This window comes from Gadus morhua, chromosome 13 (genome assembly GCF_902167405.1).
Source record: "Gadus morhua chromosome 13, gadMor3.0, whole genome shotgun sequence".
Classification (NCBI taxonomy): domain Eukaryota; kingdom Metazoa; phylum Chordata; class Actinopteri; order Gadiformes; family Gadidae; genus Gadus; species Gadus morhua.
In genome coordinates, this window is record NC_044060.1 from 22,992,425 (window position 1) to 23,009,591 (window position 17,167).

General features: G+C 44.4%; 1 protein-coding gene across 1 annotated transcript in view; it reads right to left on the reverse strand.

The window, feature by feature from the left end:
- cept1b (choline/ethanolamine phosphotransferase 1b) overlaps positions 1-17,167 on the reverse strand; it is a 32,456-nt gene that overhangs the window by 4,344 nt on the left and 10,945 nt on the right. Inside the window, exons 2-9 of the mRNA XM_030374949.1 lie at positions 15,494-15,769; positions 12,113-12,287; positions 9,940-10,087; positions 9,703-9,844; positions 9,480-9,564; positions 8,727-8,858; positions 8,213-8,371; positions 8,012-8,137 (exon numbers count right to left, since the gene is read on the reverse strand). Coding sequence (XP_030230809.1) covers positions 8,012-8,137; positions 8,213-8,371; positions 8,727-8,858; positions 9,480-9,564; positions 9,703-9,844; positions 9,940-10,087; positions 12,113-12,287; positions 15,494-15,684 — 1,158 coding nt within the window. The 5' untranslated portion in view covers positions 15,685-15,769. The remainder of the gene's footprint in view (positions 1-8,011; positions 8,138-8,212; positions 8,372-8,726; positions 8,859-9,479; positions 9,565-9,702; positions 9,845-9,939; positions 10,088-12,112; positions 12,288-15,493; positions 15,770-17,167) is intronic.

Consider the following 17,167-nt stretch of genomic DNA (forward strand, 5'->3'; position numbering starts at 1 on the left):
AGCTCTATTAGGAAATACTCGTATCGGGTGAGGCAAGGGCTTGTGGGAAGACTTGCATACGGGCGGGGGATAGCATTGCGTTGAAGGGGCGGGGCAAAGGTTTAACTTCAGATAACTTTATGCAAATAAGCGCATTCAGACATTCTGTGTTCGAAATCGTTCCCTATACACTCACTCTGTATATTCCCTATACAGTGTTCATGATATAGTGTCCAATATAGGGAACGAAGAAACGAGAATTCGGACACTACGCTGAACATTTCTCAACGTCATTTGCGTCAGTAAATGCTCCGGGTATTTGTGTGACAGATGCGCCCACATTATGTAAACAAACCGGGCACTCACGAGGAAAGCTGATGTTGAATGTTAGTTTTTTTAATTAATTGTGGATGTTAAATTTTCTATGTTAAATCCCAAATAAATTGTTGACATTTCTGAACGAAAGCCGTTCAAAAAACGAATAAATGTATTAGTTTTCGTCTTCTCCGGAAAAACACAACCGCATTGCATTGTGGTATACGGGAGAAACATGTAGGGTACATCGTATGTACACTCTAATTTTGGGTATTTTAAGTGCACTATATAGTTCATGCAATTAACCACTGAGAATTCGAACACCACTACAAAATGGCGAGCACCCTATATAGTGCACTAAATCCGTGATAGGGAATGATTTCGAACACAGCTAGTGAGTACTGGCGGATCATACGGACAGGTTCTATTTCATGTAGGCTACGCCGTCTAGGCTTCGCCTTATGGGCTTGTCCCGTGCGTGCGCTGAAAATTCAAACTATGCACCTATCAGCGTGGGCACCGCCCACATTTCCCACGGTATCGTGTATATAGCGCGGTGTATACCGTCGCTCATCCTCCCTTTTCTTTCAGCACTTGTGCTTATCAGCGAGAAATTGAGAACTACTATTAAGAAGAAGATGAAGAACTTCAACACGGATCTCCCAAGCCGGTGGCAGCGGCTCGGGCGAGGCCGCGGACAAACGGCCCCTTTTCAGGGCCACATGAGAGCGCTCCTGGAGCTAGGTCATTTTCAGGACTCCTATGCGCCTCCTGTCCCGCCTCCCTGGCACCGGGTGACGGGCACTTGGCGTGCTTTGTGTGCCTTTGTGTCGCCCCCATATCTGACGATATGCAGGGCGAGTGCTTTCGCACCCCATCTGCTTCCCGGCGGGTTACCCAGGGCCCCTTGTTCCCGCCTGTGCAGCACTTGTTTACTGCTGCAGGTGGGGACCCTTCTATCCTGAAGGCTCCGGTAAGCGAGGGGGATCCCTCGCCTGGAGCCTCCACTGGCAGCGCTTCTCTGTCCGGGCGCCGAATGGCGCCCTAACGAAAAGCCGCTGCCCCCCGACCGCCTCCAGATTGTCGGCCTAACGGACGTTAGGCCACACAAACAGTTGTTTGTGTGTTATAGCGACGCTAGCAGGGGCCGCGCTCTCTCTAAGCAGCGGTTTTCTCGCTGGGTATGTGAGGGTGTTTGCTTAGCCTACTCTCGGCAGGGCTTGGCGCCACCGTTGGGCGTTAAAGCTCACTCCACATGGAGCGTGGCCGCTTCAACGGCTCTACTCAAGGGCGTTTCGGTGGAAGACATCTGCGCGGCTGCGTCTTGGTCTTCCCCCGGCCCCTTTGTCCGTTTTTACATGTTAGACATGTCCAGGGGCTCACTCGGCAACTCTGTGCTAGAGTCCGGGACACCTTTTACGGCTTAAGAATATAGACATGTTCTTTAAAGCGGCGTGGTTGGATTTCCTCTCGCCAGCTGGCGAGTTGGACTTGATTACCAGTCTCACTCTCCCACCTTTTTTCAAATGAAAAACAGGCTAGGGAGGTTTTTCTATTGGCTCGCCAATTGTCAGGTGGCTTTGTTTGCCAGTGTGGCACTCCCGCCTAACCCTCTAACCCTAACCCTAACCCTTTTCCTTCTAAAAACGGCCGAGAGTCCCCTTATTGGAGAGCCGGATTCTGTGGCTCCGCCCCCGGTAGTAGCGGACCTAATGGAAACCGTGTTGCTCTGGTTTTTCTTTTCCTTTTCATGGGTTCCATGAAGCACGGATTAGAGCCGGAGTCTTTACAGACTCACTTTTTTCTCCCTTGATCATTGCCTTGCTTGATCTAGGAGGAATGCGTTTTTTATTAAGCTGTTGTGTTTTACACTTCCTTGGCTTTTTTGAGTCTTAATGTGTTCTGGTGACTTGTTCTGGTGTCGTTTTGACTGGGGTCCAGCAGGAGTACATTGATCGGGCTCCGCTCGCAGCTTCACCTTAGCCCATAAGGCGAAGCCTAGACGGCGTAGCCTACATGAAATAGAACGATAGTTATGTTATTATAACTCTAGTTCTATGATTGTAGGCGTAGCCGTCTAGTTTCCCACCTGCTGTACCCTCCAAATGCTGAAAGAAAAGCGTGGAGGATGAGCGACGGTATACACCGCGCTATATACACGATACCGTGAGAAATGTGGGCGGTGCCCACGCTGATAGGTGCATAGTTTGAATTTTCACCGCGCACAAGCGCGCGCACGGGACAAGCCCATAAGGCGAAGCCTAGACGGCTACGCCTACAATCATAGAACTAGAGTTATAATAACATAACTATCGTTTCATTTCCTGGTTTTAAGCACTTCCATAGCAACGTGGTGAACTCCCACAAGCAGCCACTAGAGGGGGCTACATGCTGTAAAATCATCTTTATTTGTAACTAACGCCTCGTTTCCTCATACGTAGGCCTACATTCTCGTATGCGATCCAACCGTCTCCGACCGAAAGTCCATTCATTCCTATGTGATTCTCCGTAATGTCAGTTTTTCCTCCGAGACTCCTCCCCTCCGTAAAGTTTCTGTCCGGTATGTCCGTAATATACTGTTACGACCCAGGGTCGTATATGTGTTGTATGGGGGAGGCGCTGCTTCACTACTTGGGCCATTTGGCTCTTCCCTTTCTGCAGCAGGTGCAACTGATTGACCTGATTAGCCTGGTTGGCCTATAAAAGGAGGAAGACATCCAGCCTGTCGGTCTCTCGCTGCTGGGTGACTGAAGCTGCTGCCAAACCTCATCGTCTTTATTTTGGTTTTGTTGTACATTCTCATTACACCAGTCCATAACGCATTACACATAGTTAAGCTGCCATCTACACTGATACTTAATTTCCTTGTTAGGGCCTTTTTATTGTTAAATAAATGTACCAAAAACTTGCCACTGCGTGTCTCCCAATTTGTTATGCCATGCTCGAGCCATGTGGTCATAACAAATTGGGGGCTCGTCCGGGATAGGTTTTGCTAAGGTTTTTTTCATATCTTTCCAAGGCCTGGATAGTTAGTGTGAGAGTATTATTGTTGGGAGACTCGCAGTGTTTGAGTAGTTGGGTTATTTGTTCGTTTTGCTTGGTTGCATATTTGGTTAATTGGTAGTTTTGATCTTTTGTTTGTTTGAATATGAGAGCTATAATAGGAGAGCTTGTGAGAGGGATTAGTGGCAGTTTTCCTTCCTTTCTGGTGACCTGGTTGCCGGTTATGATCCTCGGCTGGTCGGTGAGTAGTATGGGATTGTTTGCACCTTAAATGTAATTTAAGCCAGGGGGTTAGTTATGAGCTAAGTGAACCCCCGTGTAGGAGTAGAGCGTTTATCGCTGTTTTTTTTGTTTTTGTTTTGTTTTGTTTTGTTTGTTTTTCGGTGTGTCGAACGCGCTGGGGTTGTTAGCAACCAAATTGCATGAGGGCACACCGAAGACTAGTTGGTAGCTAGATAGGGACTTCTACTTCCAGTTAGATACGGGGCAGCTCTGGTAATTATCCCTCTTGTGCTTTTGGTGATATGTCACGCTGCTCACCGTTCTGAGTCGAGGCATTATAGCTGATAACAGGTTATTGGTACTACTGATTAAGCATTTGTGGACCGTTGATTGGCTTACAGTAGGACGGATCTTTTTAAGGAGTTTGTGGCCAGTCCATCAGTCGAGTTGCTTGAAAGATTGAAAGTTGAAGAATTGTGGCGGGTCGTCACACATTATAGCCTTACCCCCGATGTTATGCAGGGTCGGTCTAACAAAAAGGAGGTGTTTGCTGCAGTACATATGGGGTTAATTGACCAGGGCGTGTTAGAAGATGACGAAACATCTAGCCCAGGTGGTTCACTCAGTAAAGGGGCAGGGGCTGGATTTGTCTCAGTGGGTATGGGTCTATCCTTTGCAGAGCAAAAAGAACTGTTAGCCATGCCAGTGTTTCCCCCAGCACTGTGTTGTTAAGGCGACCGCCTTATCAACAATAGGGCTCCGCCTTGACTACCAATGTATATAAAATAAATAAAAAAAATCAAAAAAAAAAAAAAATATATATATATATATTTTTTTTTTAATTATTATGCATTAACAAAGTAGAAAACTCTCGTAGGGAAAGAAAACATACTTCCATCAGGTGTAAAAATAAAGATCAATAATGCATCGGTGTTCACAACAATGGTCGTGACATCAAGCTTTTTTAATTGAATTTAACCAGGGAGACCCCCCCCCCCCCCCCCCCCCCCCCCCGCTCCTTGACCACCTTGACTAAGACATTTACTGGGGGAAACACTGCATGCAGATGGAGTTTCAGGCCCGAGAATGCCAGAAGGAAAGGGAGGTGCGTCTTGAGCTAGAGAGGTTGCGCCAGGCAAGACCTGATGCTGACGTAGCTGTTGATGCAAGGTCTAGGGACAGCTTGGGTGATAGGGTCCAGTCTGTATGTCATAGTGGGTCCAGTCTGTATGTCATAGTGGGTCTGTATGTCATAGTGGGTCCAGTCTGTATGTCCTAGTGGGTCCAGTCTGTATGTCATAGTGGGTCCAGTCTGTATGTCATGGTGGGTCTGTATATCATAGTGGGTCCAGTCTGTATGTCATAGTGGGTCCAGTCTGTATGTCATAGTGGGTCCAGTCTGTATGTCATGGTGGGTCTGTATATCATGGTGGGTCCAGTCTGTATGTCATAGTGGGTCCAGTCTGTATGTCATAGTGGGTCCAGTCTGTATGTCATGGTGGGTCTGTACATCATAGTGGGTCCAGTCTGTATGTCATAGTGGGTCCAGTCTGTATGTCATAGTGGGTCCAGTCTGTATGTCATAGTGGGTCTGTATGTCATAGTGGGTCCAGTCTGTATGTCATAGTGGGTCTGTATGTCATTGTGGGTCCAGTCTGTATGTCTTCATTACGCATAGGTCTATGAAACCGTTTTGGTCAGTGTGTAGGTCCGTAGGTCAGATTCATTCAGACCATAACCCTCTAACCTTCCTCAACTCTCTGCAGAGTCAAAGCCAGCGGTTAATGAGGTGGACACTCTTTTTACAGCCCTATAACTTGAGCGTCAAAAACATTCGTGGCGTGGACAACGTAATAGCCGATGCGCTGTCGCGGGCGCCAGAAGGGTTCAAGTGAACCAGTTCCCGTTTTCCCTGACCGATCCCATTTAACATTTTGCCTTTCCTCCCTTTGACATTAATATTGTTTAATTTCTTTGTTGCCGCAGCCTTGTTTACAGAGGCCACATACGTATGTTGGGCCTCTGTTTTAAGGGGGAGGGTGTTACGACCCAGGGTCGTATATGTGTTGTATGGGGGAGGCGCTGCTTCACTACTTGGGCCATTTGGCTCTTCCCTTTCTGCAGCAGGTGCAACTGATTGACCTGATTGGCCTGGTTGGCCTATAAAAGGAGGAAGACATCCAGCCTGTCCGTCTCTCGCTGCTGGGTGACTGAAGCTGCTGCCAAACCTCATCGTCTTTATTTTGGTTTTGTTGTACATTCTTATTACACCAGTCCATAACGCATTACACATAGTTAAGCTGCCATCTACACTGATAATTAATTTCCTTGTTAGGGCCTTTTTATTGTTAAATAAATGTACCAAAAACTTGCCACTGCGTGTCTCCCAATTTGTTATGCCATGCTTGAGCCATGTGGTCATAACAATTGGTTCAAAGAATTTAACTTTCGCCGTCGTTTTACGGAGATACCGTATGAAAGTTTTTATCTTTTTCACAAAACACGTAAGTACATGGCAGGCCAAACTACTCACCGATCTCTTTCCAAGCCTGGTTGGTTTTGTTTTTATCTCTGTATATGTCGATCCTCATGTTCCAAAGTACCGGTCTCCTAAAAACGGCCATTATCATACGCTCCCCCATCTTTTGTCCCTAAATAAATTCATGTCCGTACGTAAAACACTAGCGACTCCTTCCGTAAATTTACGGAAGCACGGATACGAAAAAAACATACGTATGGGGAAATGAGGCATTAGAGATGATTCTATCAATAGGTTAAGACAAATATAATCTCATCTCATCTCATCTCATTTTCGTCCGCTTATCCGGGGTCGGGTCGCGGGGGGAGCAGCTCAAGCAGGGGGCCCCAGACTTCCCTTTCCCGGGCCACATTGACCAGCTCTGACGGGGGGATCCCGAGGCGTTCCCAGGCCAGTGTTGAGATATAATCTCTCCACCTAGTCCTGGGTCTTCCCCGAGGTCACCTCCCCACTGGACGTGCCTGAAACACCTCCCAAGGAAGGTGTTCATTTGAATTCTAACACGGTTTAACATTGTTTAGGGAACGTTGTTTTGAGGGAATTGTTAACTTGCTCAATGTTTTTAATTACTGTGAATCTTATGTACATTATGCCTTACGCGGGGATTCCACCGGACGTGTAAAGGCAGATCCATACCTCCGGATCTTGATGAAATTCGTCCGTCGCCCCAAACGTTGCCCCCGGAACTACCCTTAATACCTCCGTAAAAAGACGTGCCGGCCAAGACGTGCCGCAGCCGTAACGCTGCCGTAAAGGCCTGATTCCACCGGACGTGTTACGGCAGCGGCACGTCTTGGCCGCGGTCACCGCAGCAGATAGGTTCCACTCTAATCAATGAGACCCGTTCCGCAGCTGCGGAACGTCTCAGCAGCGTCCCAGGAGCGGCTCGCCGTGCCGCAGCGCTATCATTCCGTAACATTTCTATTTTTGCCGCAAGCCGTTGCTGAACCGCGTCAATTTCAACAGAGCAGATCGAGCAGGGCAGGAAGTGAAAAAGTAAAAGCCATAGAGCATCCGGTCAATTTTCAAAATAAAACACAATACTCAGCTCATGTAGCCTATCACAACGTCATTTATGTACCAAATCATCCTTTTTATAAGGGCAATGGCTGGAAGGACAAAGCGTGGCATTTAATTGCAGTCGTTTTGGGAGTGGAAGTTGAGTACATTAGGTTTAGGATTATCGCGTGATCTCGTGAATACGGCTGGCACGCAACGCACGTTGCGCTGCCGTAACGCGCCCGGTGGAAATGCAAGCAGGGCAGAGTCGCAGCCGTTCCGTGCCGCAGCCTTAACGCTGCCGTAACGCGTCCGGTGGAATCCTCTGGTAACTCGTCCGGTAGAATCAGGCCTTTAGACCAGCTTTGATATAAGAATTATAGGTTTTATATTGCTACAGTTTCATCCCATTAGCAGGGATGAAAGTTTCATCGTTCGCTGTATGGATCATCATAACCCAGAATTATCATTTTGCTCCATCAAAACATTTTTGAAGGGGTTTAAAGTCAACAAGTGAGGGTTTGAAAAAATTGTTTACGAATCCCTCATTGAATACAGTCTAAAATAATATCACTTACTGGTTCAATTTATGACAAGCCCACAGGAAAACCTGTGGGCCATTATCCTGACAGGTCGCTGCTACAGAATGAACAGAAAATAACCCTATTCCCAATAATCGATATAGCAACAAGAGAGGACTCATCCTATACACTTCATCTCCAACATAGCAAATACTTTCCTTCAGGGTTATGGGGTTAGGTGCTTTTAGTTGCTTTCTCAATCGCTCTAAACACTTTTCTGTCAATTATGATTAACAATAGAGACCTAAATCTGAACCAACATAATGAAACCATTATCTTTAAATGTATGTTACAGTGGCCATTCAGAGGGATCATTCATTTATGTTCTACTAAGAATATGCGTTTTGAATGGCTGGGTAGTTAGTCTACTTACCAATGCAATCCACAGCACCAGGTACTCGTCGATAAAACTGTTGAAATACTGATCTAGGAACAGCAGCCCTGGTCCGAGGAATGCTAAATCATGGAGGTGCATCTCACTTTTTGTCATATGGGCGACCTAGGAACAGAATGACCCATTAATACAATGAAGAGTCACATAGAACCTTGGCATGGCAGGAAGAGGTCAACTTACAACTAATTTATTGGTGATTTTGGCTGCTACAAAGCCAAAGGCCAAAATATAAAGGCATGGGTGTCTCTCGAAGAGCTGGACCGCTGATTTCTTGTATATCATCATAGCCAGCATTATAACGGAGCCGATATGCAACACAGGAGACAGAACACTGGTTCCCTGGGAAAATAGAAACATGTTAGTTTAAGCTCACAATTAACCAGGGTACAGCCATAATACCAGCATATTTCAATATAAAAGCAGGCGTATGCATTTATCATATGTGAATGCTTTATCTCCATATTCAATGCCTTGACTATGCCTTATACAAGTGTGCTAAACATATGCAGAAACACGGTAATAAAAATGTGCAAGGTGCTTTTAAGGTACTGATGGCCATTAAAAACATTGTATTCTGTCACAATACAGAGATGTGAGGTAAAGAGGGAATAAAATAACGTGTGATTCTTCTTCCAATTTTTCAACAAGCCATTAGGTACAATTTGCACAAACACAAATACACAGACAGACGTACAGCTATTGTGGATCCATTTTTGCCCACACCTCCAGTAAAGATTACTCTGAAGTAATTGGTACAGGAGAAAATAGCCCCTATAAAAGTGCAGATTGCAGGAACCATTTTCACTTGGACATTTACAACTGGAATCTGTGGGGTGGAGAAAGGCACAAATGGATGTATTTTAGTGTCATCAAGAAAGGGTTGTATGTGCAGCGTGGCAGAGACAACATTATCCTCATCTCGTTTAATAAGCATCTCCTCAGACCTCTTTCCTCGAGTCACGGCTGAGAGAAACCCCTCCATTTGGCTTGTTTACAGCAACCAGACAAATCACTTGGCAAAGTAACAAACAAAGGACATAGCCTAAATAATGTTTTCTACACAAAATGTAACCAGACAATTCCCCTCTCCTGTGTGACCTGCAATTAAGATTTTCTCATCAGTGAGAAAACAATTACGTTTGTTAATTTGTTATCCTAAATAACCGATCTCAACGTAGCAAACTATGTTATGACAAGATAACGTATTCATTTATTATCAGGGCAAAATCAAGCTGGTTATTTCTTCATTCTTGAGTCATTATCACCTAAATAAAAATATTCATTCTTTTTATTCTACCACAAAGGGCTGCTCGTCTCCTGTAAATCCCTCATCCTTTATGACGCATAGCAATATATGTAATACATAGTAATATTCAAAGCTGATCATTTATGACCCACAGCAACCTATGTTCTTAAAGTGAAAGTATGGGAAACTGAGATCATTTACCAGTGATTGCCATAAAGAAGATCCTCCGATGGCCGCCAGCAAATACATGATTATAATAAAGATTTGTACTTCAGTCACATCGATGCTAAGTGGGAGGAGAAAAAAATGAAGATTATTACAAATGTTTTTCAAGTAAACACACACACACCCCCACACCCACACACACATCCCATTAAATGTCCTCTTCTGAAACCAGATCCCCGTAAGAGGTCACAGAACGTACATGCCGAAGCGCAGGGTGCCGGACACGTAGGTCTGCCAGTGGGCGCAGTAGAACATGAACATGCCGGCGAAGCAGCAGAAGAACATCCAGTCTGGGTTGGTGCCCAGTTGGACTGCTATACTGGTACCCAGCACTACAAAGACTGGACAGAGGGGGGAGAAAAACGGTGACATGGTCTGGTGCCTAGAGAGGCCAACCAATAAGAGTCTTCAACTGAAGCATTTCTCTGTTACATACCTGTGGAGAGAGAGTCACACCCATGGTCAAACAGCTCCCCTAGAGGTGAGCTGCTGTTGGTACGTCTTGCCTGCTTCCCATCAATAGCATCCAGTGATTGGTAGACAAAGAGGCCCACAGCACACAAGAGATACGCCCACAAAGGAGCCTTGAAAAGAAGGAGGGAGAAAGTGGAGAATTCTACAAACTTAAATATTGCATATAGTCTAAAGTAGGGGTGTGACGATACACTCAGCTCACGAGACGAGACGAGACACGATATTCGGTTCACGAGAACGAGACGAGACGAGATTTTAAGAAAACTACAATGACAAAATATATGAATATATGGACCAACAGACTTTCATTTAACCGAGTTGCACAAGCATTTTGAAATGTTTTATTATAACTCTTTACATGCATGAAATTGAAATTAAAACTAACATTTATAAAAGTTGGAGTAAAATAAATTTAATTAAATAATTCTATTTTTTTCAAGTGCAATATTATCTGCGAAACCAAATCAAAGTTCTACTCCATCAATACAGAGTGCAAATAGTGCAAACAGAGTCTGACCAAGTATGTCACTGAAAACTTGGTATTGTCCGTGTCTTATCAGTCACTCTAATGCCATTCATCATTTCCGCCGGGTACCCAAAATGTTGCCAAACAAATGATTTAAAAGTGGCGGGGGCATCTTCGACGGTAATACGGGTATTTTCCGACGTCATTCTGGCTGCCTATGGCTGCTTCCCCTGCTTCCCCTCCTTCTCCTCCTCTTCTTCTCCTTCTCCTTCTCCTTCGTTAGGTTCTGGCAGGCTAGACGTAGCAAAGGGCGCATTACTGCCCCTACAGGCCACAAATAGAAGTTTGGATAGCTCACAAATCTCGCGAGATAGATCTTTAACACGACGGGTGATATCGTCGAGTTTAATCTCGAGTCTAAAGACATTCAAGTCCTGTATAATGTCTGCTGTAGGGCCCAACCGATTCATCGGCCTGCCGATTTAATCGGCCGATTATAGCCTTTTTGAAAATAATCGGCATCGGCCAAAAAGACGCCGATTACAACAGATTTTTTTTTTTTTTAATTATTGCGCTTAGTATCCGGCAGATTGCACTCCTACTCGCCTTGCTAACTAACAACTTTAGCTGGAGTAAAAAAGAGTAGATTGAATTTTACCATACAACATGAAAGCACGCTCGCTCAGGCAGCTGCGCGCTCACCTCACCAATGTACACAAGGCGCGTTGTTTGAGCATGTTGTGCCTGTTTTTCTTTAGGTCCCAGGCCATGTTAATTTGTTATACTGTAGACTCTAACGGTTAGACCATACTGCTCAGCACGCACGTGTTAGTCACTGCTCACGAGCGCAGCACATTGGGAGTTAGTTATTTATTTTAAATTGCACTCATTTTTGACTGTAAATGTATTCTAAAACACTCAAAGGTTCTGCATTCAATTCACATATTCGTCAAGTATATTTAAGGTATCAAAAACTACGTTTTATATGCTTTTTTTTTTTTTTTTTTTTTTTAATCGGCCGATTAAATCGTAATCGTAATATTTCTCCGAAAATAATCGGCATCGGCACTCAAAAATCAATATCAGTCGGGCCCTAGTCTGCTGTGCTTGCAACAGTATTTCCGCATAGATTTTACAAGAATTTAAACAATTAGCAATGTTTTTGTGTGAATTACAAGAATGAAAGTAAAAGAAAGCGGGAATGCAATGTGCTCAAAAGATCGACAACAGTAGAATAGGCTAATTTGCAGAACCACTGCAAAACTACTCTGCAGATAATAAAGTCAGTAGTCTCAATCACAAACTACAGGTTTACAAATAAGAATCCCTTTTAATTTGATGACAAATTAGACCAAATAGTAGCCCAAACACAGGGGACGATTAAACACATGTTTTATTGGTCCAAAAATATATTGACTTATTGTTGACATTTGTCATTTGTCAAAATGTTAATTTGAGAAATATTTATGTGCCGTTTGTGAATAGTTATGTACCGATGTGGTTGCTAATGGAATACATTTTAATATGCTTTCCTACACAAGGACCACAGTTTCAAATGAGCCATCGGTCTTACTCTTGCCAGACTACCGTGCTGTTGTCTGTTGATGTTATTTAGTTCTTAAACGTCTTTATTTATAATAACAAATCATACTAGAGTCTGATGACCTACCTGTTCTGTAGCAGTGGGACAGTAATACACCAGTACCAAGGTGGTGAAGACATTGGTAGCCAACCCCACCACCGTGATGAGGTTAGGAGCGATCCAGGCCGGGACTCGTCCCACCAGCCACTCCCAGTAGTGCTGCATCATGGGCTCCAGAAGGGAGCGGCCAGCACTGCTGTATCTGCAGGGACAAACAGCCGGGCCACTGGTTCATTACACAATCACATGAACCAGTCAGCTGTACATTCATTCATGGGCCAACATTCAGTGTAAAAAATAAACAATATATACTTGAGTAAATAAAAATGAATTATTTGACTGAAATGGTGGTGTGGCAGTACTTCTATCCAAACCAGGGAGAAGAGGACAATGATGACAACCCCATTTGTAAATTTTACCTCAAGCATATTTGTCTTCTTGTGCTCTGAATGTTGAAGAAGGGCCAGATACATGTAGACTGAACCAATTTTTGATGGATTGAGCATCGTTTCTATGCTGTAAGTCATGCGTGCGTCAAGATGATTTTCGGTCAAAGCTTTTGTTAGACCAGAAATCTGAAATACGTAGCTTGCTTCAAAATGCCAGAGAACAGTGCAATGGTGAGCATCATTACAAGCAGATGACTCTGAATAAGTGTTCACCCCTGAATTTAAATACAGCTGTCACAAACTAACTGGTGAGTGGGGCTAATGGTCAGGAAGGTTTATCTACATCCAACATATGTGTTGACCATATCCTAACCCTAAATCTGAATTACAGATCGGAAAAATTGTAAAGAAAAGTAAACAAGGAACAGAAATTGTACCAAACAATGAAGCTGCAGGTTAAGCTGCTACACCTGTTGCCTCCAAGGCAAGCTAACATTCCTAATGTTTAAATTGGCTCACTAATCCCAGAGCTCGACTGAAACCGCTGATGCAAAACTCTTACATTTACATGAAAACAATCACTGTCCAAGTATATATTAAGTTCAGTTAAGCTAGTTAAGCTATCCTAAATTATCCTTTATTTATCCCTTTTTAGGGGGAAATTCTTCTCTGCTTTTGACCCATCTGGGGAGCCGGTGAATACATACACATACAGAGGTCCATACACATGGGGCACACACATGGGGGCACACACATGGGGGCACATCGGCACTCCCGGAGCAGTGGGCTGCCGCGGTGCAGCAACCGGGGAGCAGGTGGGGGTTTCAGGTGCCTTGCTCAAGGGCACCTCATCCGTGGAGGCTTGGGATTCAAACTGGCCACCCTCCGGATACCATGCCAACTCCTTAACCAGTCCTTAAGCATATTATGAATAATAGTGGTTAGTTTACGCTAGCGTTTTCCATCAAGAACTGGAGCTCTTTTGTTTTTTCTAATTTGGAGCCATCGGACACATTGATCTGTTATGGCAGCGTTTCCCAGCTGAATTTAAAGGTTGATGCAACAATCATTAGACGTGAAGCTTCAGGTTCTTCTGGAGCTGAGGGGTTACTCTAGTGTTAAGGTCAATGTACGTGGTGACCCTAGATGGTGCCTGGTAGCTCTCTAAAGCTTACTGGGAAACCATCTGGTGGGAGTCCACCAGGATGCCAGTCCTGCAGACCCCCTTTGCCAGCTCAAGTAGCCAGACTGTGAAGAGCCCTCCCATCTGAGCTTCCTTTTCCCAGCCTGGTATGTTTAAAGTCAAGCAACGCATCTAGCCACCGCACAGTGCTTATTTATCTAGTTTGCTTAGGTGAATGTACCCATCAGATAGTCACCTCAAGAAATCCTACTTTTTTTGACAGTTTCAGCGGATCCACCTCTGGTTTACACTAATCTGATATCACCATGAAAACATTCTGGGGGGAGGATGAAAGAAGTACTTGGAAAATTGTTCATAGACATAACCAATATTATATGATAAGGGTATTCTAATCTGTACCAGACCTTTATCTTTGTTATGTTCGGATTTTACAGCTCTTTAAAAGGGACACTTCACCCATTTCCATTAAGCTTTGTATCGTTGTAAGCTTTGTATCTCATATTTTTGAATGGTCGTGCATCATTCCCTTATTTTCTGGGGAGATTATCAATCTCCAACACTTCCTGTTTAAGATGACGCAATATGACTTCTACTTGCGTAGAAGTAAATAGGAAGTGTAAGAGGGGAGGATTCTCGTAAGAATACAAGCACTAGTCCCACCCCTCTATAGGGGGTGGGACCCACTGACGCTACAGACCTGTTAGAGCAGTGCCAGTGGGTGGGACTTCACCAGCAGAAACTAACATCCACAGTGTCTGAAGCCAAGCTAACAGAGGCTGTTGATGAAACTGAAGTACAATGGCGGAAGGTACTGGATCTGAAATAGAAGATGGCACCATGCAAAAGTTCACCATTTCGAAAGAAATAGAAACGAGGACTAATTCACTGAGTTCTGTCGTGGAAATATCAATCATAACTATAAATATACAATCACATACAAATTATATTAACCTTGTTTATATAATTATTACATTAGAAGGAACTGTATATATTCTCCCTGTAACTTAAAACAAATCCCTCCTCTCTTTCGACTGAGAGAGGTTAAGTTAATTCGTATTTGAGTGTCCACTGGAGCCAGTCAGTCTGGTATCGAGACCAGGCCAATCGACTCACTTCTTTGTTGTGTAAACTGTTTACAGCCATGTCTTACAAACCTGCAGACATGTCCAATATCCACCCATTGTATTACAAAATTTACTTGGCCTTAGGTCACTCCCACTCCCTACCCACAATGAAAACATTTGCCTATAAGAATCTTGTTCACCTATTATCTCGCTGAATGTATCCTTGGTTACTTTGCTGCCAGTACTTTTCCCATGATCATGCCTTAAGATTAAATCAAATATTTCGCTGTCCGACGTGTCCGTGAGAGAACTTTCTCTTCATCAGTTCACCAACTAATACTCTTCACTAGAAATGTTGTGTGAAATGATTTTCAAGCAGTCTTGCGGTATCAGCTTGGTAGATGGAACAGCGAGGTGTCCGATAGGCGGAGATCTAGATCAGCGTGAGTGGCCAGCGAAGCTGTGCATCGTGGTGCATGGTGGGAGTTCTTGTCTTCAATCCACAAGCGCCAAAAAGTCACTTTCTGCCTTTTCTCGGTCAAGACGGCACCAAATTAGAATTTTATTTTATTATTCGACCACATATCGGACCCAATTTCAATACATATTCATGCCTCCACCGGTGAAATGCTCCTTTAAATTATCTGTTGCCTACACATTTAAAAAATGTTAAACCTTGAGACATGCCTTGTGTGATATTCTTCCAGCCTCGTTTCACGAGGCCCATAGTGGCGACTGGACACGTGTATCCACACTCAAAAGTAGCAACACTAGCATCAGGAAAAGTGGACCAACAAGCCTATGGGGTCACCTGTGTTCCTCCAGTCTTTTCAGCTGGTGTCGAGAGAGCGGAGGTGAGGGGAGCTCAATCAGCCTCCGCAGTGTGCCAGGGGTCAGCCAGCAGGTGGCCTCCATTCCCATGCCCTGCACAGGGTCTTTGTCCCTGGCCAGGCCTCGCCGCAACCGCAGGCTGCCCTGCTGCTGGTGCACCTTGGTCACCATGGAGCTGGGAAGCTCTCTGCCGCAGAAGACTTAAGTCACTCCAGCCACCGTCCACTGCTGCTGGGAAGCCCGGAACCCTAAGGGACTGAAAGAAGAACCAGGATTAACAAGCTACTTACAATATTTTATGGGCAGTTGTGGATTGGCTGTGTTAATAATTAAAGTACAAATGAAGTATTGACAATAAGAAGTTCAGGAGCTGATGTGAACACGACTACAGCTGCGGATAAGAAACTGCTAAAATATCATGCACTGTGGCTCAGAATAGCTGAACACAGAATCATACGATTGGGGAAACATTGATTATGCCTTCTGCAACTAATAGTGAGAGTATTATTTGGTGAAGAGAAATCTGTGCAATTGGAAAAAATATAGTTTCAAATGACATTTCATGTCATGGATGTCTGAAGAAGTAAGAGTAGAATGCCCTGCCCTTCGTTACAATGACATCAAAATCAACAGGCGTGTCCAAAATGTCATGGCTACTGGCCAATGTCCGCTACGAATGGGGAAATTAGATACACAATGATTTTTTGTAATTTTTGTGTGATTTTTTTAGCTAACCACAGTAAAATAGCTTTTGGAAGCACTGAATGGCGAGTTAAATTGAATAAACTGGACTATCTGCACTGAACATGAACAGACTCAGTCGTTCAACAAAAGAAAAGCTGTCTCTGCCATGTGATTTTGACCCTGTTATCTGCACAGAGACGAGCTTGCTACAAAGGACATGGAAGCCGGTCTTCATGAAGTTTCTGATACTGTTAAAATGTTGAACTTAGTCAACAAACTGCAGATCATTCCCTGTGCTCTGCGAGGAGATGGTCGCCGACAACCACTTCTGCACAGAGGTAAGAGGGTTATCCAGCGACGGATGCTGACGCGTCTGTTTGGCTTGAGGGAGGAGTTTCCCTTTGGACAGGAGGCCTGGGGTCTCATTTATAACCGTTGCGTAAGCACAAAAACGGGGCTGAAAGTGGCGTACATGACTTTTCCACGCCAAGGTTGTGACCGATAAAAAACTAACTTAACTAACAAACTCTGACCCATGCGTAGTTTGCGTACGCATGGTTTGGAGGAAATTGAGAATTGGTGACACAGACGGTGTGGTGGTGAACTGAAGTCAGACTGAAGAAACGTAGCGTCAGAAGAACGATTATGTTTTATCATCGCCCTTCATAAGTGTAATTTCAAACCGTATCATGCATTAAATCTATGTAATCAGAATAATTTAAGTCAACTGCGTTATTTCTCAGTTATAACTCCAGAAACATCTCCTTAGAATCGAAATGAAAATTCAAAAACAAAATTCTCTATATTTAAGTCACAGGGCCCTATCTTGCATCCGGCGCAAGTGACTTGGTCACTGGCGCATGTGTCGTTGCTAGTTTACAACTGGCGCAGAGCGTTCTTTTCCCACCAGCGCCACTCGCCGGTAAATTAGGGATTGATCATGCGCCCCAAGGGGCGGTTCGGCGGAAGG